This window comes from Natator depressus, chromosome 9 (genome assembly GCF_965152275.1).
Source record: "Natator depressus isolate rNatDep1 chromosome 9, rNatDep2.hap1, whole genome shotgun sequence".
Lineage (NCBI taxonomy): Eukaryota > Metazoa > Chordata > Testudines > Cheloniidae > Natator > Natator depressus.
Genome location: NC_134242.1, coordinates 84,057,331 through 84,082,926, shown reverse-complemented (window position 1 = coordinate 84,082,926; position 25,596 = coordinate 84,057,331). Strand labels below are relative to the sequence as shown.

The following is a 25,596-nucleotide window of genomic DNA, read 5'->3' as shown; positions in this document are numbered from 1 at the left end:
ATCATAAGCAACAAGTGCCAGGAAAATGGCTTATTTCTTAGCCATGGTGTTCTATTTATTGTTCACAATAGATAATGCAAAAGATTTGCTTTAATAACTAAAAATTCTTCAGGGTTCTCAAGGACTTTCATCCACTTTGGTGACCTCAAATAAATAAATGCTTGGAATGCTCACTGAACTCTTTTTATTCTCAGTTTGCTGGGGTGCAGTGTAGTCAGAAACACAAAGGTGAGTGCTGTGTTTTGCAAAGGTGCTGACCAATGCAGCACACACTGCAATCAATGCAGAGATCATATCATGAATGACTTGTTCAAGGCTACACAGTGAGTCAGTGGCAAAGTGGAAATAAAACCAGTCTCCTGCTCTACCCTTTAAAAAATAGTTCCCACCCTCCAAGCGAAGTTCTGAATAATAAACATCCATAGCACATGGAGTAACAGTGAAACATTCAAGAACTCAGGATATACTTAAGCACATGCATAAATCAATCTTAAGAATGTGCTTAAATTTAATCTTGAATGAGGATGTGTTCCTGAACTGAGTCTAAGAAACAGATTCAGCCTCATTAAGTTAACAGGCGAGTGATGTCCTGAATTTCCCTACCATGCACAGTTGACACTTGCAATAAATAATAATGCTGAGATTTTTTTCTGAAAGGTGATTTTTTTCCATAGTGAAATAACTCATTTCTAACTTGCTAGTATTAAAAACTCTTTTTACAGCTGCTAGTGATTTAATTTATTATTGCAGTTCCAAGGAGGCAGATGTTAGCTGTAAAATACACATTACTCTACCATTCAAGGGCTTGCTTCAAAAATATAAAAGGAAGGAGATACAGGCCACAGAGCTTTTGTAGATTGCAGCTTCTGTTATTCTCATTGGGAGATGCACATCAGGAAGTGATTACACTCAGTGCAGACTATACTGTACACCTGTCATATAAATATATTTTTGTTAGCAAAAAATCCAGCTAGGAATTTGGAGAACTGAACTTTACTGTTCTTTCTGCAAATTTTGTTATGAAATTATATCCATGAAACAAATCGGTTGGGAAAAATCAGTAACATGACTGGGCTTTTTCTGCATGATGTAGTAAAGATCTGTCATATGGCGGTGCAGGCAGGGGAAAGGAACATGTTCTTTCAGCAAAAATAATTTGCTTGATTACTGATATCAAGGAAGTAATGTAGATACTCAGTGATACTTCCAGAGATAATGAGATCTTCCAGATTAATTCCCTCAATGCACCAGCAGAACTCTCTCCTAATTCCATTTCCTTCACTAAAATATGTCATGTTATCATTTATTTTGCCTTCTCCTGAATACAATGCAAACGAGCACATATGCCAAAAAAGGAGTGCTTGGGAAAAAATTAAAATAATAATTTAATAAAAGGTGAAGCCAAGCAGCTTCCCCTCATCCCAAGTCACACAACAACCAACCACAATCAGACCAAGCTGATAGCCCTCTCCCATTCAAACAGCCAACACAAAACCAGGAGAAATTTGGCAGTTCCTTATTAGTGTTGCTTTGAGATTTGGGGTTTGAACAACCCACAAAACTAGGGTTGCCAACTTTCTACTGGCAGAAAACCAAACATCCTTGCCCCGCCCCCTGTCCTGCCCCTTCTCTGAGGCCCCACCCCTGCCCCACCCCTTCTCCGAGTCCCTGGTCCCACTCATTCCATCCCCCCTCCCTCTGTCACTCACTCTCCCCACCCTCACTCAATTGCTCATTTTCACCAGGCTGGGGCAGGGGGTTGGGGTGTGGGAGCAGGTGAAAGCTCTGGCTGGGGATGCCAGGGTGGGGCTCCAGGGTGGGGCCAGAAATGAGGAGTTCAGGAAGCAGGAGGGGGCTCCGGGCTAATGCGGTGGGTTGGGATGCGGAAGGGGGTGAGGGGTCTGGAGTGGGGCCAGGGATAAGGGTTTGGGGTACAGGAGTGGGCTCCAGGCTGGGGTGTTTGGAGTGTGAGAGGGGGCTCCGGGCAAGGGCTCTGCTGGAGGTGCAGATTCTGGGGTGGGGATGAGGGGTTTGGGGTGTAGGAGGTGGCTCTGGGCTGGGACCAAGGGGGTCCAGAGGATGGTAGGGGGATCAGGGCTGGAGCAAGGAGTTGCGGCACAGGGGGCATGAGGGCTCCGACTCGAGATGTGGGCTCTGGGGTGGGGGTGGGGATGAGGGGTTTGGGGTGTAGGAAGAGGCTCTGGGCTGGGACTGAGGGGTTCAGAGGGCGGGAGGGGGATCAGGGCTGGGGCAGGGGGTTGGGGCATGGGAGGGGTGCAGGCTCTGGGTGGCGCTTACTTCAAGTAGCTCCCGGAAGCAGCTGCATGTCCCCCCTCTGGCTCCTATGCGGAGGCATGACCACGTGGAGCTGCATGCTGCCCTGTCTGCAGGTGCCGCCCATGTAGCTCCTACTGGCCGTGGTTGCCAGCCAATGGGAGCTGCAGAGCCAGCGCTTGGGGTGGGGGCAGCACGCAGAGCCCTCTGGCTGCCCCTACGTGTAGGAGCCAGAGGCGGGACATGCCACTGCTTCCAGGAGCTGTGTGGAGCCAAGGCAGTTAGGGAGCCTGCCTTAGCCCTGCTGTGCCGTTGACCAGACTTTTAACGGCTCGGTCAGCACTGCCAGGGTCCCTTTTTGACTGGGCATTCCTGTTGAAAACCGGATAACTGGCAACCATACCCAAAACTCAGAGAGGGGCTAAATCTAAACCAATATATATATATATATACACACACACACACACACATATATATATATTTGCAAGAGCCCATGTGAAAGAAAAATGCAAAAATACATTCAGCATTACTCCCACCCCACAATAAAATTGTCCAGGCAAAGACCAGAACCAAATCTGTCATTCACAACCCTGTAGAAGCATTTGAGTATACACTGCAAAAGTTTGTTATGGGAGCCAACATTGATTTGATTATTTAATATTTTGTAATTGTCTTTCTAGCTTATGTATGTAAAAGCTACTTGACTTTTTAAATCAGCCCTTAGATGACATAATGAAATGACTGGTTCCATTAAAGCCTTGTTGCAGAGCTAGTGAACATCAACTTTCATAATAGTTTTCAAAAACCTGGCCAGGGCCAGTTTGGATGCAGCTGGTCTGCATCACTTCTCTTGTCTCATGAAGTCATTAGATGGAGGCTTAAGCATATTAACTTTGTTTTTTTTAAAAGAGGAGATAAGATACGCAAGGACTGTTTTTCTTCAGCTAGCAAAAGAGCCAACATACCCGAGCACCTTTCTCTGGAAAACATTTGCAGCCTGCGCTGCAATCTCGACCCCCACATGGTCCGTTATAGGATTTCTTCCCACCCTGTAAAAGAAAAAGAGGAAAAATTGAGTAACCAGACCCTTCTCGGCATCTGAGATCCTTTGCAGTCAAAATGCTGTAATTAAGAGCTGGTTCATTTCATTTCATTTCGATGATCTACATTAGTCATGCGGATTTGTTGGACATTAACTAGACAGGCTAACTAACTTGTACCTTTTAAGCAACTGGCTCATTTTCAGAAACACTGATCATCTCAACATGAGAAAATGTCTTTAAAACTGTTAGACGAAAGACAGATTTATAAGCTGGGCCTGATCATGCAAGGTGTTGAGTGCTCTCTAGGCCTACCGAGTTTCACTGGAGTTGAGGCTGCCTTGGGATAACAAACACCCTACTAGTTTAGGATCACTCTTTGGAACTAGAGCTGTAGCTGATCCAACCTCCCACATCCAAATCCCACAGACCTGGAGACAGTTTCGACCAGACATCCCCAGATTTTTCCTCTTGCACACCCCCTTGCCAGTAGTAGAATGTGGCCGTGCCCCCCTGGCCTGGGAGTGGAGTTGTGGCTGGGCTGGGGGCCGGAGCCAGCAGCCAAGAGTGGGGGCCAGGAGCCAAGAGCAGGGGCTTGGGGCAGGAGCACAGCTGTGGCCAGGGGCAGAACAGGACTGGGGACAGAGTGGGGCCAGGGGCGCTCCCTCCCAGCCCCCTCATGGGGGCTGGGACAGGGCCCACCATGCCCCCCAGACATTCCTTTGCACCCCCTTAGGGGGGCACACCCCACAGTTTGGGGATCTCTGGTTTAGACCCAGATCTGACCTTTGTGGCTTATGCCCATCTCTATTTGTAACTAGTCTCAGTCTATGAGCTAAGCACATTTTTAATAGCAAGGGGGAAAAAAAACCTTAGTACAGAACAGACATAATAGTGTAAGGAGGAGAGTAAGAAATGTAACAGTTTGAATGTACTTGAAAACCTGGGTCAGCAAATGGCATAGTACGTGAACTGGATTTAGAGACAGAGCTGACTGAATACCAGCTCCAATCAAAGAGCAGATCTCCCTCTGATTACGTAACTCGGAATTTTCTTGTTACATTTCCAAATAGCTATATATCACTGTAAAATTTCATCTATTATGTTTGTAGCAATGGAGAAATGCAGTTTTCAAAGAATAAGTTACACAACAGTTAAATATGCCATTTGCCCTTCTAGTGACTAGACCACACAGAGGATAAAAAGCCTGCTATAGATTCCTGCTCCTGATACTCCTTTAGCTCGAGTGATAGAGGTCCATTCTTAAACCCTTCTTAAAGTCCGTAATCTTACAACATGCACATCACAATCTCGAGTGTATAAGTAAAGATTTGCAGAATGTGTCCCTAAGAACAAAGAACGGACAACTGGGTGGCTCGTGTCAATGCAGGGCAGAGATAAGACTATATGGGTGCCCTAACTATGCATTTCCAAACCATAATGTGTTTGGATTGTTTATTTTGGGGATAACTACAACATTCTTGTAAATTTTTTTTTATCCCAGGCTCTTGATGTGAACTTTCCTAGTTTAATGTAGTGTTTTGTTTTTGTTTGTGTTTTTGGGGTGTGCCCACTGTCTGAGAATTAACTAAATTAGTTTAGTGAGACTCAACAACCCTTTTGCCCCTGAAGGTTTTCCGTCCATCTCAGGGTTGAAGCACATTGCTGGATCGTTGCAGGAGAGGCTTGCAACGCCACTGACAATGCTGTCCCAGTACTAGGACGAAAACGAGCACTTCATGGCTCTCAATCTAGTACCTTCAGGAGCACTATATTCATTCCATTCACAAAGAAAAGGGTTTTTTCCCCCCGGTTTAAAAAACAAAACAAAACTTCCTTTCTCTGATGGATGTGCTCAAGTGAATGATGCAAAGGGCAGTCTCCAGGTTTTGAAGTGCTGAATGAAATAACAGCTTCATCCCCAGATGACCAAGATATGTATCGAGACAAGCCCAGGCTAGAGTCAAACATTTCCCTACTAAATGCATTCTTGGAAAATATTTCTGAAGCCTTCAAACTTTCCTAACATCTGGAGCATAAGGAAGGAGAAGAGAAAAGGTCACACAAGTAAGCTTCTCACTGCATCTTCAAGAATCCTCATTACAAAGGCTTTCTCAAGACAAAATGTTGCCAGAGAGGGCAACAGTATCAAGTCCAATACGAGGGTGATGTAATGCATTTTTCTCTGAAGACTATTTTAAAATAATAAAACTGTATTCATTTGTTAAAATGTTGATGATCACATAGTTACTTTAGCAAGCTACTTCTTATACAGGGTGGAGTGAGCCTATATTACCAAAGAGCTTTAATAGCCAGTTACATGTTTTCTTGCCTTGGAGGTATGTTGCTTTGTACTGCAAATCAGTCATGACTGGGTCCATGCAATTGTAGGTGGCACCAATTCTAAGTGGCTGTTCTGTTTTAGGGCCAGTTCCTGCAAAGTTCTTGCACTGTCCACTGATGTCCTAAATATAGTAGGACATAAGGCCTCTAGGATCCTAGCAGCAGAAAGAAAGATAAAGCAAATCAGACAAGATGACAAGCCATAAGATAGCCAGCACAGGAGGAATCCTGATCGAGTCAGGAGACTGGGGCCGGGAAACAAAGGTCAGTTTACAACAGCCAGGAAAATGCAGAAAAAGAGAGAATCTCTTTGCAAGTCAACGGGATGCACTCCCATTAGGCAGCAACAGCCTTGTGCACCCATCTGCATGCTGTGCAAGGACATAGAGGAACCAGATATATCCAGGTTTTCATCCATTTCAGCCTTAGTTTTTGTGATTGTTTAGCTTCTGTTCCACCCTTTGCATGTCTAGTCCTTGCCCCAGTAGCCCTGTGAGCAAGCATGCACTTCCTGAGGTCCCATCTACTTAACGTTTTAGTTTTTCTCCCAGGTGTAAGTTATGCAAGAGAAATCTTTTTTCATCATAGGCGGCATGGACTCTTATCTAGTCCAAACTGCAGGTGATTAGACTGGACAGGCCAATTATTCTTTCCTAATTTTGTGTGTTTTTCCAAGTAACTTTATTTAGCATATGAACCTGTGTAAGGCCCTAATCCAACTCCCAATGAAGCCAATAGAAATCTTTCCACTGACTTCAGTGTGAGCTGGATCAAGAAGTAATTGAGGTGTATTGAATACAAATATTAACCAGAAAAATTGGTCTGTGTTTCATGTAAAATAGCATGTTTATACTGTATTTCTAAGTTTCCTATTCTGGCAGGAGGGGTCGTTCTACACACTTGCGAATGAAAGAATCTGAGAAGGGAAAGAAAGCAAACCAAAACTAGTTGGCTATGGACCAGGTGTTACATGTCACAAGTATTTTATTTAGGAGAAGTAGCTGACATCAGACACTCCCAGGCTGCTTAAATAGCAAATGGCCATGCACATAATATTTATGTGTATAACTTTAAAGGTCTGTATTTAACATTTTAGAATGCATCCATCGCTTCTGAAACAAATCATTCATCCATTTTTCACTAAAAAGGGGGGGAAAACCCCTAAAGTACAAATGTAAGGCTCATTTAAATATTTATAGATGGCAGTTTGAATATGTAAGCATGGGCACTCCAGGCTCCGCATGTGTGTCTGTGTGTGTTTATATTCAGGGAAAAGATCTTTCCAACTGTTCTGCAATATTAAATTTCAGAGTCTGAAACTGACAAGGACTACTATGAGGGAAACTATACAAGAGCTAAAGAAAGAAGGGTCCCGAACATAGTGGGAAGTACTGTAGATTATAATAATATTGAGTTAAGCTATTTGAATATCAATTATCAGAAGCAGTTTTTTTTAAAATAGTGTAAATGTTTATTTTTCCATAAAAAATAAAACACATAAAAATTAAAAATGGGCCAGATTCAGACTTCATTTATACTATACCCATTTAAATCTGCAGTAACTCTTTTATTGATTCCAGCTGAGTTACTCTAGATTTGCACCAGTGTAGCTGAGATCACAATCTGGCCCATAATGTAGAGAGAACATGTCGTTTATTTAGGAAATGTCTATGAAAGTGAATAATTATTTTAAAAAGCCATTCAAAAAACAAATGCTTCTGTAAAAACATAACATTGCTCCTGTTTTTGGTATATATCCATCAAGTGTGTATGTATAATTGATTTAGTCATAAAGAATCTGATCCAAATGGAAATCTTTCCATTGACTTCAATGTGCTCTGGAGCAGGTCCAAAGAAAATAAAGGAATATAACAGCTGGGATGCCACAAAACATGCCATAGGACACAGTTCTTGTGCAGCCTCACCAAGGGATTGTAAAAAAAAAAATACACAATTATTACATCACCTGCAAAACCAAAAAAAAAAAAAAAAAAAAATTATAGCTACAACATGGAGGGAAAAACCCAGCAAATTCAAGAAGTCATTTCCCCATAGAACGTGGGTTCTCAGCATGGGGTGTGTGTCAAAGACAGGTTTCAGGGAGTTGCAACCACTTTCCTTTTCTTTATGGGAGGGCTGTCCCATGTTTTTTCAGTTGTAACATAGCATCATGGTATGGGAAAGGCTGAGAACCACTGACAAAGGATCAAGACTTCTATCAACCAAGAAAAAGGAAACTACACCTCAACTGAGGCCAAATGTCTGCAGAGAATACAGATGAAGAACCAGCAGTGGAAGAGGCTAAACCAATGCAAGGCCTACTATAAACACCAGTCTATTAGAGAATCAGTGGTGGTAATAGACTGTAAATTGGTAGCCTTCTACCAAATTGGAAATGTGGGGAAGCAAAATGGGAGGGTGTGAGGTGCTACAAGACTAGAACACCTCTGTTCATAACAGGACATGAATCTCTGATAAGAAAAAAAAACCCAGAGGATGGAGAGAACCTAAGCCCTGGGCTACACTGCGGGGGGAATATCAATCTAAGTTATGCAACTTCAGCTACGTGAATAACGTAGCTGAAGTCAACGTATTTAGATTGACTTACTGTGGTGTCTCCACTGCGGTGAGTCGATAGCTGCTGCTCCCCCGTCGACTCTGCCTGTGCCTCTCGCGGCGCTGGAGTACAGGAGTCGATGGGAGAGCGCTCAGGAGTCGATTTATCGCTTCTAAACGAGACACGATAAATCGATCCCCGCTGGATCAATCGCTGCCCGCCGATCCGGCAGGTAGTGAAGACATACCCTTAGCTATGGCTCAATACTAAGGCTGGCAGGATTCACCAGAAGAGAAGTTGTGAGCATGAACTGTTTTCCCCTCCAAGACTTATTTCCCACACTGCCAAACTGCAAAGAAGCTGAACGGATTAGGAGAGCTAAGGTTTCACATGGCCCAAAACAGAACTTTGAGGAGAAACTCCACAACCTAGTAATTATATTCCTGAGTTTGCAGGAAATGGATTGCAATAAAAACTTCTGGAACCTGCAAGGCAGCATATTTTCCAGATAGCTTGGGGGTCTCACTATTTATTGCTGATTACTAATTAGAATGTTAAATGTACAGTACAAGACATTCCAATAGCCTGGTATTTCACAGTACAAAAACCTAGCTAGATTAGATAGATATACTGTATACCTAAATGTTTAACTATTTGCCATGTTAGCAACTTAAGGCTACTATGAAAACCTTAGTTTTTCTCATTTCCTAACTTTTAAGTATTTAACATTTAAATTTTATATTTATAAAAATATAAATAGTTCATTTCTTCCATTGTTATATTAACATAGTTCTAAGTATTATATTTATACATATATGTGTTTGATCCTCATCCTAAGAACCCTTGCCCATATGATATATGCCATTCTTCATTTAACTAGTTGCACTGAAGTCAATGTGCCAGATTCTACTCTGTTACATTGATGTAAATCCAGAATAAGCCCACTGACATGAATGGAGATCTTCAGCTTAAAATCCATAAAACTGTGGATCATTGTTATTATTTATTATCTGTGTTGCAGTAACACCTTGGGGCCCCAGATCTGGACTAGGACCCGGCTGTACTTGCTGCTGTACGAACACAGAATAAAAACACAGTCTTCGCCACAAATAGTTTACAATCTAGTAGCGGACAAGAGATGTGGCAAGCTATTCACATTGCTCAGAAAGGGTATAAGTGATCCAGTTAAAATATTGCTTTGTCATATGCCAAGCAGATGCGTATGATTGTCAAAAGCCAGAAGTAAATTGATAGTCTTTCCAATCCAGCTTTCTGTAGAAACAGTTGCCAGGATTTGCTGGCATCAAAATAGCAAACAAGTGGGAATAAAATTACGTTTGTGAGCAAAATCATCAATTAAATTACAGTGCAAACAGAAATTAATTCCAGGAAGGACTCCACATTGCCTGAACTCATTTCAACTTTCCTTCTGGGTGAGTCAAGAGGGGAGTCCTAGCTTGTCCTGACTGCTCAGTTCTTTTTAAAGGACTCCAACTCCACCTTTTGAGGCAAGTGCCTGCCATCTGCTGGGCTCCAGCCAAGACCTGAAACAAAATCCAACCAACTCTACAGAAAAACACACAGGGGAGACGCCCTGGCTCCACTGAAGTCAGCAGCAAAACTCTCATTGAATTCAGTGGCACCAGGATTTCACATGGAAGGGGGGGAATATCTTTGAGGTCTCTGTTTTCAAAATCAATACGTTTCTCCTGCAAGTTGCTGAATATTTGTAAACTATAAGCCAGTGTCAAATTGTGTTGAGCATGACAATTTTTCCCCACTGGATCTAATGGAGTGTATAGAGCCCTATTCCAAAATACTGATCTATATCACAGTAGCTTCCTACCTACACACCAGCTCTCATATATGGTATAGACTCAGGGTATGTCTGCATTGCAATCAGAGATGTAATTTAGCTAGCTCAGGTACCAACAGCAGTGAGAAGCTGCAGCAGCACAAAACTGTAAAATGGATTATTAGCCCTTCACCCTGAGTATCACCTTATTTCTCACATAGGCCAACTGAAGCAAATGGGCTACTTGCCTCCAGGCACTGCTGCAACCAAAATATTAAATAACAACAATGGTTATTTGATGCCAGTGAGAAGATCAGAATCTGGTTCTGAGCAAGTAGGAACTCTCCTGAACTCTGCTGAACTCTGCTGATAGCTTCCAGGTTTGTTGGTAGGTTGCTATACATCTTTTTTGCTGAACAGTTGATCAGTCAATACATGGGTGGCTAAAACTAGATCATTTATTTATGGCCTACATCAGCAGGGACGAAATTCAAAGCCACCAGCTTATCTTTTATACAGGGCCTATTAAATGTGAATTTGTAACTAATTTACTAGTTAATGTTCGGGTTCACCACCTTGTTAGACAAACCGATTTCCTCACACATTTTCATTCCTTTCACAGAACTGACAAATATTTTAACTAGCAGCTCAGGTTAAATGAAAGATATTAAAAGAAACTAACCCTTCGTCAGACTCAAAGGACACAAAGGGAAAATCCTGATCCTGTTGAAGTTAATGACAAAACTCTCATTGACGAGAGTCCCCTCCGCCTTTATTTATTTATTTTTTTAAATGTGCCATTGTACTGTACTGGAATTTCATTTTATGTATTCATTTATTAAAATCATACAAGTTCATGTGTTTTTTAAAAAGGCCAAAAATATAGCTGACCCCTGTAAAAAGATCAATTGCTGATAAATTCAGTAATATAGTACATTGTGTTTTCTGAGGAGACAAAATTTCCCGTTCTTTTAATAAGGCTCTGGGGCAGATCCTGCATTCCATACTCAGGACAGTAATTCTTACATAAACAGTCTCACTGGCTTCAATGGCCAATGGGACCATTCACCTGATTAAGAGTTCTAGGACTGTGCCCTTGACACATCTGTCAAAGTTCAGCCTCTTAGTTTCGTTGGTTTGATTTTCATGCCTACCCCATATCTCATTTAGAACATCTCTGGAGAATTGCAGCAATGATATCCAAATGATCAGATTCCTCTCTTCTCAGAGACTTGGTGCTTTAGAACAAGCAGCTCTTTTGCATCACTGAATTAGATGGATGTGATCCTCATAGGTTTAAATTATCCAATATCCACATGCTAGGGTAAAGCAGTTTTGAGCAATACAGTAACTCCTGGGATTCAGATTTAGTGCTGCCTGTCAGGTGATAAGTGTTTTCTACTTCCAGTGCCAATACAGTATTTCATTCCCATAGTATCAGCTCACACAGCGTCCTTCTCCTCCTCAAATCACCGTGCAATGAACAATATATCTTTTAGCCATTGGACACTGGTCTCGGCACATCACTGGAAGAAGAGTAATAAAATGTTTAGGAAAACCTATTAAATAACAGCATCTCAAATAGTGTCACATAACTTAGAGAGTCAAAAGCTTTATCCTAGTGGTTAAACACTAGGAATGCCTCTTCATTCATTCCACCAAGGTCTCTATTATTGTCCGCAAAGTTGCTAACATAGCCCTTGTTCATCTGCCACAGTGAAAACTGGTCTCTTCATCAGAGTTCACCCTTTTTGCTTGGTTTTAGGAATGTTGCAATTATTCTAAGAGAAATCTTCCTGACATAGTTAGCTGGGCCACCTGTTGCATAATTACTACACGTCAGAAAATAAACAGCCTTATACAAGACAGAATTATCACGTCTTATATAGTCAGTGTTATGGCAAGAAACACACTGCACCATGATCTATCATAATTTCTATACAGACAGTATCCACACCTGAAGCATTTCCTGACCTTTAGGTCTTGAATAGCATGCCTTACTGCTTCCATAACTAGATCCTATGAACCAGACTCTGTGATTTATATTAGATCATTTAGAACCTTCACAGTCCAGCCACGGACACAAGCTTGGCGAGAAATAGTTGGGTTTTTTGTTGCTGCTGCTGCTGCTGTTGTTTCTTCTATACATTAGAGTTCACACCTTCTTTCTTAGGGGTGAAATTCACGCAGAATATTGCGCTGGCTCTCTGCACTATTTAAATACTTTTGGCAGGTACGTATGCATGTGTTAGAGAGAGACCACACATGGGCCATGGGGGGAGCCTATTTTTCCCTTCACACTAGGGGATGTGGGAGGGTATTCTCCATATAGGCCTCATGCAGGCAAGTGCATATGGCAGCATAGGGGTGGTATGCTGTGTCATGTCCTGGGAACAATGATTATGCAAATGCATTACCCCCCAAAACAAGGAGCTGCAGAATTACTGCAACCCATAGTGTGCAGAAGGGATTGCCGGGGGGATGGACTGCTGGAGCTATACACTTTGACTCCAGGTTGTGGGCAGAAGAAATATACAGAGGATTTGCTTTAACCCTTGGTTAAGAAACTGCTCCACTAATGAGGGGTTTTTACAATGAGATAGGTTCTCTATGAGTAGCAGAAAGAGACAATGGAAATTTACCTGAAGACAGATTTCAGGAACACATTCATGTGTCACCATAGCATATAAAGCTAAAAAACACATAACATTTGGACAGAACGAGACTCTGATTCTCCATCATGATCTGCTTGCCCTCTTTAGGCCACTCTCCACTGAAGATGGGCTGGATGCCCAGCGTGCAGGGATAAGGCACAAGTCTGCAGGGCCAGAAACTATGCCCCAGGACCTCAAGATATGATCCTGGGAATCAAAGTTAAATAAATTATTCGTAGCATGCCAGTTCACCAGTAGATTTTTTTCTGCATAACTGCCTCAAAGTCCAGATGTTATACCTGCCTAACAGCTGTGACCACAAACAACCTGCCCAAACTCAAGATACAGTAACCAACTCCATCCAGAAAGAATTAAAAGATACTGAGGACACACACAACAGAGAGCCCCAATGGAAAAAAAGAGAGGGAAAGTAGGACTTTGCAGAAATATTTATGATGGAGCAGAGAAACACTTGCTTCTGCCCAGCACCACCTTATATAGGCAGGCCCCCACCACGCCTCACCAATCCAAATAATTGTAAGGAGAGCTCTGGATTAAACCAATGGCAGTTCTTCTAAGAGAAAAAAAAAATCCCTAATTTAGGATGTGCACTCTCCCATCAAAAGAATTGCTATTAGACGCCCTTTCAGTTCTGTATTAATATTTAAGTTCTATAGACAGTATGTCATGCCTTCTTAGAAGGCTGTTTGATACTATATCCATACAGTTGGAGATGTGTTCTTAAGAGAAGTACCACTCAATTACGGCAATGTACTAGCTGTGTTTTCACCACTCAATGTGCAGTTTAGTAGCTGAAGCAAACTACGCTTATTTGATTTGGTCGGTTCTCAACTTGTAGACCATGTCCTGATTTGCCGGGCTCATGCTCAGAAAGGGAATTAGAAATACGGGAATTATTTTTGCAAAAAGCCCGTCTTTACTCTTCTCATTTCCAAATGTCCACAGATTCCAATGCCACAGATGAACGTGCCTTTCAAGTCCCAATGCAGATATCGCTCTCCTATGTTATCATCTCTCTTCTTAAGCCATCTTAAAACCTGTCTCACTTCTCCTTATCAGCTGCCAAGATGGAAGCACAAACTTCAATAACTGTTAAGCATTTGCAAGTAGCATTACATTTCACAGTCAAAACATTCCCAGACTGGCAGAGCATCATATCCAAGCAGAACACTGGGTTTCTTTGCTACTCAACATGGAACTAAGGGTCTCTTGATGAGAGAATGGTTATGTTTTCTTTTTTTGGGGGGAGGGAGGAATCTTTCACTGTAATAAGCTTTGTAGGAGCATAACTGGATCACGATCTGTCAGACTTTATGTTGCAAGATACCGTGATTTTCAATGCTACTAAGGCTTAATAAGCAAAAAACATTGGTCCATCTTAAATTACAAACATGAAGTCCACATTTGAACCAAACAAAGTTTTCCAAATTGGAAACCAGCCTCTTCTAGAACAAATCTGCAATACAGTACCATCATATGGTGAGTCAGGTTCTACCCACCCCCAAAACTTTTTTATCCTTAGATGGCATCCAGTAACACAGCTGTTTTAATATGAGGCTAGAAAAATGTAATCACAAAACAAAACAAAACCAGGGAATATTGTGTTTTGGGTTACTTCACCCATTTCAACTCTAACAATGAGAACAGAGGCTGGTGCAGTGTAGGCCAATGCAATCGTTACTCACACACAGTTATACGACAAGTTTCTACTCCTGCATTGACTTATGATATTCTTGGTTTGGGATAAGATTCTGAGTTAGGTGATCCTAACAGTGACATATTTCCTGGGTCTTTGAACCACGTATGTCTAAGTTGTATTCAGGTTTGAGTTCTAGCTAAGGAAATGGACAACTGAAAAATTCAGCATTGCAGGACAGAAAATGTAAGTGTGGCTAGTCGGACTTATCGATGCCTTGTCTGCTTGACTTGCAGCATAGGATAACACCACTCATTTACTTGAGTTACAGTCAGAGTAATTCAATTATGGTGGATATTCAAATACTATAATCAACATGTGTCAGCAGGTTTGAAAAGATTATATCAATTGTTATCTGTGTTTCATATCCAAATGCACTATTTCTCAATACCTGTGGACTACAAAGACTTATGTTATAGAGAAAAGAGGCAATAGTGACCCTTTTCAAGGTGAAAAACCAGGACACCAGTTGTGAGATGGCCCATAGGAGACAGTCTTGGAGAGGTTAGGGTGGTGCTCATAGCAAGATATGGCGAGCTTCAAAGTGGAGAGGTAATTGTGCATGTCCTTCCTTTTCCTCTCCAGAGCCAACCTTCCAGTCCTTCCCTGCCACCCTGTGGATTTGACTCTAAGCCAAACCATCTCTGATGTAACTCCATTCACTACAGAGGAGTTACACCATGAATGAATTTGGCCTTGCGTGTGTGTGGAACAGCTGGTTTGAGAACTCTTGATGGATGGCGTGAAAATGTGGCTGGCCTAGAGGGAAAAGTGGTCCTTAAACCATTTATGTGCTCAGCTAGCCTACTGTAAATTTCACTGGCTCCAATGTCCAGCCAGTATGCATGGGTTATGAAAACCAGGACAAAGCATGGGTTTTTGTAAAACTGACAACAAGGATGCTCCCTGTTCTAGGGAATACCTAGTCACCTTAATCATTAAGGCACCTGAATAGTAACTGCTTACACCAGATCCAGTCGGTTCTGCCTCCACCTCCCTTTCTTTTCTGCTCAAATAATTTCTAATCAAATCTACCAGCTACTCCAAGCCTCCATGTCTTGGATACTGACTTGTTATGAGGAAAACTACCAGGTGTTTTCTTTCATGTTCTAACTCTTGTAAACCCACGGCACTGCCTGGATCTACCACGGTAGCAATATCATTAAAGGAATTCCAACAACTTAGTGAGGCAAAACTTCCTGCCTCTTTCTGAAATACCCTGACTATCTTGCGCTAAGGAAAGCTGTGTTATTCCAAGTGGTCTTCTACTGGATTTACTTTCTTAAATTTTTACTTTTCCTCTCCTAAAAAAAAAAAAAAATCCGTTGCTAAAATAAATCAATCAGAAATCATCTGCTGCTACTTTGTTTTGTTCACCTTTTTCACTCACTGTCATCTATTACAATAGGTCCTGAAAGAAGGCGTGCATGGTGCACACAGAGACAGAGAATATTTATGTCAATGCTTCCTTAAATTCCAACTCTTTAGCATATGTTAGCTTGATCTTTTACTTCCCTAATTAAAATGTAATCTGAACTTTCAAAACCCACTGCTCCTGTTGTAAAATGTTATGCCATGTTGTTGTGCACTGTTAAACACTTTCAGCAAAAAGACAGCTAAGGAACCAGTTCAGCGAGGCACTTAGGCACAGACTTAAGGCTTACTGACTTCAGTGGGATTTAAGAACCTGCCTAGGTGCTTTGCTGAATAGGAATGGATTTAGGCATGCGCTTAAGTGCTTGCTGAATCAGGGTCTAAAGTAAAGTACCAGAGGCTATGTCTACACTACAGCAGGGATCGATTCTCTGAGATCCATCCACTGGCTGTCGATCTAGCAGGTCTAATAAAGTCCCGCCAAATCGACAGCAGATCGCTCTCCAGTCGACCCCTGAATTCTATTCCCGATGAGAAGAGTAAGGTAGTCGACGGGAGAATTTCCCCTGTCGACCCCCCATGGTGTAGACCCCGCAGTAACTCAATCTAAGGTATGTCGACTCCAAGTATGTTATTCACATAGCTAGAGTTGCATAACGTAGGTCGACTTTCCGTGGTAGTGTAGACATAGCCTAAGAGGCTTCTAGAGAGTCTAAGCCTAAATTTAAAGCTTTCCATCCTGTTAGAAACTGAACTGCAGCCTACCTTCCCATGGTTGGGATGATTCTTAGGTTTAGGGTGGAGACAAGGTGTCAAGTGCACCAAATGCAGGTATAAACAAGTCCATTCACTTTAAAATGGAACAATTATTTTTAATGGTATAGCATCTGTAAATAGAAAACGAAGCATGTGCAACATGCTGATTTATCAGTTGTTTATATTTTAAAGAAGTCCCAAAATATGCCATGTAGATCTTTGTTGGAGTGTTGTATACATTTTGTGCAAATCTTGAATAAAGAATGAGATCAAGCTGTATTTGAAAAATTCAGGGTCCCTTCCTTTTGGAGGATTAAAAACATGTTGCTGAGAGTATGGCAGACCCAAATAAATGAGGAAGCTGTATGAAGACAGCACTGAAAATATCCTGAATATAACTTTCCTCTATGACTACGTAGAAAAAAGGATTCCCAAGGTAGCCACTGATACTGCACACTAAATATACTTGGTGGGGGAAAGGGGTGGGGGGACAACAAACTTCCCCTAAGCCCTGCATAACATGGAACAGTAATAAAAATAACTGGTATCTCTTTAAGAAGCCATACTGTTATGTGTCAGAATAATCATCAGAGAGAATGATTGCATTGGAATATAAAAGGTTTGAGTGTCAAATGAAGGACATACCAAGTCCTGCTTTCACACTAAGGATCACTTTTAGCATTAGTCTGGCAAAAAAATTAGTTTACTGTTCTTGGAAGGAAAGCTTTTAGTTTGGGTGATTTGGCTAAGAATGTATGAAAACTTGCATTGTGGGGGTGGGATCTGTTTGGAATACAAGCATTCCTTTACAACCAGTTATAAGAGGGATCAATTTATTATTCTGAAATCTTCAGTGAATGGTTTCACGCAATACATTTCAAAGTCTCCCAATTCCACGTTGCCAGATTTATTGGTAACCTCAGTTCTGTGACTCGGATGTCAACTCTAAAAGTTATTCACTGTAGTAAGAGTACTACCACTTTACAAAAAATAATGATTAATAACTGGGTTTACTTTACACTTCTTTCCGACAAGGAGAAACTGATGTATTTGAAGTCCAATCATAAATAATGGAGGTTATAAGCAGATCAGTTATGTATTTCCATTTATATATTAATAGTAAGCTCTGCCCATCACCCAAACAAATGGTTATGGTTGCAGCATTAGTCTGTTCAGGTTACTCATATACTCAAGCCTAGATTAAGTTTCTAAAATAGGTCAGTACGCGTCAGATGCAGACAGGGTGGAACTGACTAGGAACTACTCCCAAGTGAAGGCATGGTTTAGTTACCAAACTATATGCCCCAAAGAAATAAAGTCTACCCACCTTTTTCAGTTCACATACGGTGTCTAAATCAAGGTCAATACACTCTTTTCCTTGGGGCACACTAGATTAACAAACTCAACCAATTCATTTTCTTCCAATTACCCTTTCATTTTACTTTGCAAGACCGGAGTTCCATGTGACAAGTCACAAATGGATCAAAATTACCAAGGCAGCTGAAAGTCTACATAATTATAGCTTATCTAAATAAAAACATATGTAGTCATATCCTGGAACTGTCATAGAGCTATGAGTTATAGCACCATTCTGAGTTTGTGGACTAGACAGATGCATGTCAAAGCCTAAAGTAACAAAAAATGATTCATGGTTAATAAAAGGAGCACAATAAGAAGTAATCAGTGGCCACGGCATCATCTTCAATCTACTATAGTAACCCAAGCTATAGTAACTTAAGAGTACTGTGTCCAGTTTTGGGCCCCACACGACAAGAAGGATGTGGAAAAATTGGAAAGAGTCCAGTGGAGGGCAACAAAAATGATTAGGGGGCTGGAGCACATGACTTATGAGGAGAGGCTGAGGGAACTGGGATTGTTTAGTCTGCAGAAGACAAGAATGAGGGGGGATTTGATAGCTGCTTTCAACTACCTGAAGGGGGGTTCCAAAGAGAATGGATCTAGACTATTCTCAGTGGTACCAGATGACAGAACAAGGAGTAATGGTCTCAAGTTGCAGTGGGGGAGGTTTAGGTTGGATGTTAGGAAAAATTTTTTCACTAGGAGGGTGGTGAAGCACTGGAATGGGTTACTTAGGGAGGTGGTGGAATCTCCTTCCTTAGAGGTTTTCAAGGTCAGGCTTGACAAAGCCCTGGCTGGGATGATTTAGTTGGGGTTGGTCCTGCTTTGAGCAGGGGGTTGGACTAGATGACCTCCTAAGGTCCCTTCCAACCCTGATATTCTATGATTCCATGATAAGCTATTTTACAACTAATTTGCTGGATTCCTTCCTCCCCCTATGCCATACCCGTACCTGTTTACTTTCTTTCCCCACTTCTTTCTTTTCTTTCTACATGCTGCCCATATTAGGGTATGATTCAGTGGAAGTTTGCCACTGATTTCAGTGGGAAAAGGATTGAGCCCACAATTATTACTACCATGAGCAGTCCCATGGAGCACAGACAGTAAACTTTTCAGGGCAGGGACCTGTTCTATTTTAGTAACTTATTCTGTGAAGCACCTAACATATTTCGAGTGCCACTTAAATAATAATGTGATGATAATAATAATAATGTGATTAGAGAGTCCCAGACGAGCACTTTATGCCCAAACCTGGACTTACTTTAAGAGTGGTATAGTTCATTGTGGAATTACCTCTGAATTCTTAAGATCTTTGGGGTTGAGATCGTCTACTCTTCTGTGTTTGTACAGTGCTGAGCACAAAGGGATCCCATACTTGGTTGGTCCTTTGGCATTACCAGAATAAATATGATTAATTCTAAACAAACTTTATTAATTTTGTAATCTCTACAAATTAATTTGTAATCTCTACAAAGCCTACCGCACCGTCATAGACAGAAAAATTACCACATTTTGGTGCCATCAGGCCAGAATATATAGTTACTTCTCTCAGGACTGTCTAACTAATATTATGGACCTGATTCTCCCTGCTTTGCACCCTGTGTAGTCTTGTACACTTGTGCCAAGTGGGTGTAAGATGCCACCAAATCAGTGGTATCATCTTACTCCCACGTTTTACTGACATGCATGATTACACAAGGTAAGGAGCAGTGGAGAATCAGGCTCTATATTTTAATGAGAAATACTGAATGGCAAATATGGATTCGATCTTAAAACTGTGCACACCCCTAATGATATTCTCAAGAAGGTTGCAAGCATATCACTGACAAAGCAAACAAAATAGCCACGTTGGTCTTCTGCATCCCTACAACCCAGAAAAATAAAAGGTTCATAAAGGGCATGGTCCTACAATCTTTACTCAGTCAAAGCTCCCATTGAAGATAGAAGGGCACCCACTATGGACCCAAACAGAGGATAAAACTGATGGCGACACAATAATTTTAAGCTACTGAAAGTGTATTATAAATACAAAGAAAAGGTCAAAGGAGGAAAATCAAGAAAAGTAAACTATGTTTAGAAACAGCGGAGAGTATCTTCTGAGATGAATGATGCAAGCATGCGTCCCTGATAGACAAATCAAAAATGGGCTTTAATTAAAGTGACGTTCTAACTCTCCCTCCCCTGGACAAAAAACAAACAACAAAAACATCCCACATTCTGTGGCAGTTAAAGCTATTTCATTGATTTATGGATTCCAAGGCCAGAAGGGAACCACTGTGATCTTCTAGTCAGACCTCCTGTATAACACAAGCCATAGAACTTCCTCAAAATAATTTCTAGAGCACCTTTCTTAGAAAAACACCCAATCTTGATTTAAAAATGGTAAATGATGAAGAATTCACCACGACCCTAGGTAAATTTTTCCAGTGGTTAATTACCCCCACTATTAAAAAATTACACCTTTTTTCCAGTCTAAATGTGTCTAGCTTCAACTTCCAGCTATTGGATCATATTATACCTTTCGCTGTTAAGACTGAAGAGCTCATTATTAAATATTTGTTTCCCATGTAGATACAGACAGACTGTAATCAGGTCACCCCCTTAACTGTCTCCTGGTTAAGCTACATAGATTGAGCTCTTTGAGTCTATTACTGTCAGGCAAGTTTTCTAATCCTTTAACCATTCTCATGGCTCTTCTTTGAACCCTCTCCAATTTATCAACATCCTTCTTGAATTGTGGGCATATGACAGGGTTCTGTTAGCAGTTATACATGGAGCCTTTTGGAAGCCAGCATCCTGGTCACTTTGAACACCCAGGATACAAGGTATGATTTGAATAGGAGAGGGTTTGGAAGGTTTGAAGGGATTATTTGCTCCTGAGAGAACCTGGTGAGCTAATGAAGTAATTAGCTCATCAGCTGGATAGATAAAGACACTTGTGAAGGTACCCTGGTAAACTGTGTATGCTGTTTAGTTCACCCAGATGACTTACTAGCCAGCATTTCCAGGGGCTGAAAGGGGGACCTGTTTACAAGGCACTACAACTGGACACAGTATTCCAGTATTTAAGTAAATCCTGCCCAACACCATGATGATAATCTTATATTTAACGCACATTTAATCTCTCATTGCTCTACAAATTTGTATGTGATCCTGCAAGATGTTACTCACACAAGTAGTCTCTACTAGAGCTAGGCAGAAACTGGAATTTCTATTCCATGGGAAATTCTGCATTTTAAAAAAGGTCATTCTGAGTTGGAACAAAAAGTCAGAAATGCAAAATTTCCTGTGCAATAGAAATTTTGAAAAATTCTGGTCCTACTTTCCTGGCTTGGTGGCAGCCCCAAGGGCTGCCAAGGTACTAGGCATGTTTCTGCCAGAAAACTACCCAATTTCCATCAAAATCAACATGTTCCCATGGAACATTTCAGTTTAGATAAATCAGCATTTTGTCGGAAGATTTCTGACCAGCTATAATCTCTACCTATGCTAGCCACCCCACTGAGCATGCTCAGTGGGGTGGCTAGCATGGGTAGATATTATACAAATCTATACAAAGGGATCACTCATCCACCACTGACATACAGATACCTCTGAGGTGAAATATGTCAGCTATAGTGAGTGGGGCACAGCAGTGAAACATAACAGCTCCAAGACATGTAGCAAAGAAGAATACAGTATTACATTTTGAACCTGCTGGTGGTAGATGGGCAGAACACAGACAGGGCTAGCACCCCAACTCTTACCACAAATAGCTGTGGATTGTCAATGTGATTTCTCCATCCCCAAGTGTCATGATGAGCTTTACAATTAAGCTATTCTACATTAACACTGTAGAAGCAGAGCAAAGCACTACAATTTAGAGACCCGAGAGCAGACCCTCTCTGTCTTAAGCTCTGTCAGGGATAGGAGAAGAATCCTGTGTTAATCTGCAGTCATCCAACTGGTAGTTCAGGAGAGTAACTAACTCTTGAAACAGCTATGTTCAAAGGGACAGGAGTCTAGTGGTATGAGCAGGAGGCTGGGAGGCCAGAACTCCCAAATTCTAATCCTGGATCAATCTGTCTCCTAGGGCATATTACTTAAATAGAATCCCCTCCTAATATAGACATAAATTGGATACAAAGCCACCATAAACACCCACTGCACTCCTAACTTCTCCTTCAACAAGGAACTCTTTATTTACTTTTAGGGACCCAGTCATGGCCTCTCTCTTTCTTTAGGGCGCCACACAGTTTTCATGGCGGGGGGGGGGGGGGGGGAGGAGGAATAATCCCCAGGCCCCAGTGATATGAAGGCCACGGGGTAATCAGGATCTAGAGAGGAGGCTGTTTGGGGAATGGGGTGCTCATCTGCACATGAGCTGCGTGCTGCCAGACAGTGCTTCAGCCTGCTGCTATGGAGGGATTGCCACATCACTTTAGCATCCCTTGGGCCTTTGGACTCCCTTGGCAATTGGCTGGACATGTATGGAGGAGGCATACATGGCAGCGAGAGGAGCTTTACTCCAGGGCTAAGGATTTTGGACATGACACATTAAATGAATCAACCGTTTCCCCAGTTATCACAGGAGATTGTTCCTCTTTTATCATACTTTTAACAGGCCGCCATCCATCCCCACACTGGCGCAGGAGCAGTACATATGCTAGATATTTGATATGGGCAGCTTTCAGAGTATTCTAGTTTTCTAGGCAGCTCTTTCTTTCCATCCTTCACTGGGGTTCTGGCCTCATCACAGAGTGCAAGCAGGAACTGTTCCCATTTCATGCCAGAGCAAGGTCCCTTTCCCTCAGTCCACATGAAGGAACCAGCCTGCCAAGTGCCTCCCACAGAGCCATGAAAATGGATTGCTCAAGGATCATGTCAATTCCACACAGTGAGTTCACTGCTACAGTACTTAACCCACATTGAAATTAAACAGCCATTTAAGAGACAAACAAAGATGTATTCCACACCAGGGGCAAGTCTGTTGCCTTTGTTCTATCCCCTGCTCACCCTCTTCCCTAGAGTTAAGAAATAAGGAGAGGTGAAGAGAAGAGAAGAGAAGAGAAGATATAAACTCAGATAAACAAGATTCAGGGAATAAAATTCAAAATGTCAAAGGAGATTTAAGTAATTCCTTTACATAACCAAGTGTTTATTGGAATGTTTGTACCTCATTTAATTTATAGTGACATGTTTAGAGCAGAACAGATCACTTTTCATCATCTGCAGACACTGCAAACTTCTGCCAAGAGAAAATGTACAAACTCTGTCAGAGGATAATCTTACCTGTCTGGAATGGGAAAGGATGGAATTCCTTCTTAAGATTTATCTAGATTAAACAGAGCAGAGTAGGTGCAGCTTGATACAGTGTTAGATGGGATAAGAGTGCATTTTGCCAGGGAAATAACTGATTAAATCTCATGTGATTTGTCTCTCGGTCATTTTTACTAAAAAAAACAAAAAAGGACAAAACTGGAGGTTGGCTGAATACACATATCCCTTTTATTTACAAATAGCTTAATGCTTAACAGATATCTGGGTTACAAAATCACTGCATTATGAGCGTGGAACAGTACATTACTCTAACACACAAATAAATTTCATGGTCAATTAGCAATGAGTTGGGGAAGAAAAATGAGGCAAAGGAACTATTTTTAGAAATAGCAGAGTTGAGATAAACGAGGAAAAGATGCTTCCTTGAGACAGTAGTATCAAAAAGGTGTAAGCCGCCCATACTCCAGAGAACACTATTTGAAGGCAGTATAAACTACTTAAAAATTCTGTTGGGGAAAAATATATATGTTCCTAGAGGCTCCATTTCCTGCATTAATTTGATGCATGTACAAGTGCTTTAAAATATACCCTATGTAAAAAAACAAGCTGAGTGCATGTGTTTTCTTTGCTAAGCATCGTCAAACACTAGTTTTAATATCTATAATTTGCCACAGAAACACAATACCATCCATGTGACATTGCCTGTGTGCAAGGATCTGCTTAGCATTTTACAGAGTAGGAAAAAACAAGCAACAAAAATGAAAAAAAGATATTGCGTAATGGGCTAATTTTCCCAATTTCTGTTAAATGGACTCAATGCTGCATCTTGTAAAACTTAAAAAAAAATATGTAAAGCAAGGCATGCAATTCAGTTTACAGATGGATATTTTTAATATATACTACCCAAACATGTTTTCAGTTGCACTAATGTTCTGTATAACTAAAAAACTTCTGCTGTTGCCATTCTAAAATCATTTCATAACCTTTCCAAGAAAGCTAATCCCAGAAGGCAAGATGTTTTTTGACAAAACTCATGTGGGATTTTTATTTTGTTTTAGTCTTTTTCAAACCATGAGAAGGAGGCGGGGGGGGGGGGAGGGGGGAGGAAGAGAATCTGGGATCTGTCATCAGAAAGATAAAACCTGACTGTAAAAATAGAGACTTGGGAGTCTGCTCCAATTCAGAACTTTAACAGTTATTTAACATAAGCTCCCGAAAAGATCCAGCAAGCTTCAGAATCCTTTTTGCTATAGACCTTTATCAATAGGTGTGTGTGCGCCTGTGAACAACTGGTTGAAATAGTGAGCAAATTCTTACAAAACGTAACCCTCCAACTTCTACCCAAGCCAATAGATATAGCATTCTCTAATGGAAGAATTACAGTACATAGCACTTAGAATACATTAGCAAAAGGAAGAATGATCCAGTGTTTATGGCACTAGCCCAGGACTTAGAAAACATGGGTGTAATCCCCTGTTACACCACAAATGTCCATTCTGACTTTGGGCAAGCTACTTAGCTTTTCTGTTCCTCGGTCCCCTATCTGTAAAGTCAGATACTAGCACAGCCCTATGAGGAAAAATCACATTAAAGATTGTGAAATGCTCAGACACCTGAGTGATGGGAGCTATATGAGTACTACAGATAGTCGCACATGTCAATGGCTGGAAGGAAGAGAACATAAGTGAAAGATTGAGAAAGCAACTCAGGAACCCAGACTCATAAAGAGGAGGTCAAGGACAAACACTATTGCAGAGGGATTTGATGCTGGGAAATCCAAGCAAGCAACAGGCTTGCAAAGACAGCTTTTGAAAAAACAATGAACTTATGCTGCAAGAGGAAGACTAATTTGTTTTGGGCCTGATCCTGCCTTCCTTGGCCATCCAAACCCTTCCCTGAGAGCACATAGCACTTCACTTGAGCAGCCTCTTATGGCCTGATCCTCCCACTGGAATCAGTGGGATTACTATGGTGAGTCAGGATTATTTTTCAATTGCCCCTAGAGAATTCTTATTCTTGGTGTGCTCATGTACTCCTAGCTGTCAACCATATTGGTGAAACTACCTGTTTTTGTGCAAGATACCAATAAAAGGTATAGCTATGGCTCACCTAAGCAATGGCGCTGGGAAATACATGTTGTATGCAACACAGAAGCAAAGTTTACCAAAAGCATATGATCAGAGTGTCCTTGGTTATTTAGGCTCAATTCTGCACACCCTTCTCTCTAGTAGCCCCAGTGAAATCAGCAGCAAGAATTGCAATGATGGAGGATTAGACCTGTGAGCAAGGTTTTACAGGATCAGGATAGCAATCAACTAATTTTCTAGCTATTGCTCGTCTCCATAGGCAGACAGGTGTCACTCTTCAGGAATTAGCACTTCTTGCCTTCAGAATAACACCATCCACTTAAAAGGCACACTTATGCCTGAAACGGTTTTAACTAACTATTGTCACAAGTGAAAACTTGA

The 25,596-nt window shown here is 41.4% G+C and overlaps 1 protein-coding gene across 4 annotated transcripts in view; it reads right to left on the bottom strand.

Moving 5' to 3' along the window:
- The window catches only part of COL4A6 (collagen type IV alpha 6 chain), a 186,079-nt gene that overhangs the window by 112,518 nt on the left and 47,965 nt on the right, over positions 1-25,596 (bottom strand). For all 4 annotated transcript variants that reach the window (XM_074962489.1, XM_074962490.1, XM_074962491.1 and 1 more), the window contains one exon: positions 3,240-3,323. In XM_074962489.1, the coding sequence (XP_074818590.1) occupies positions 3,240-3,323 (84 nt within the window). The remainder of the gene's footprint in view (positions 1-3,239; positions 3,324-25,596) is intronic.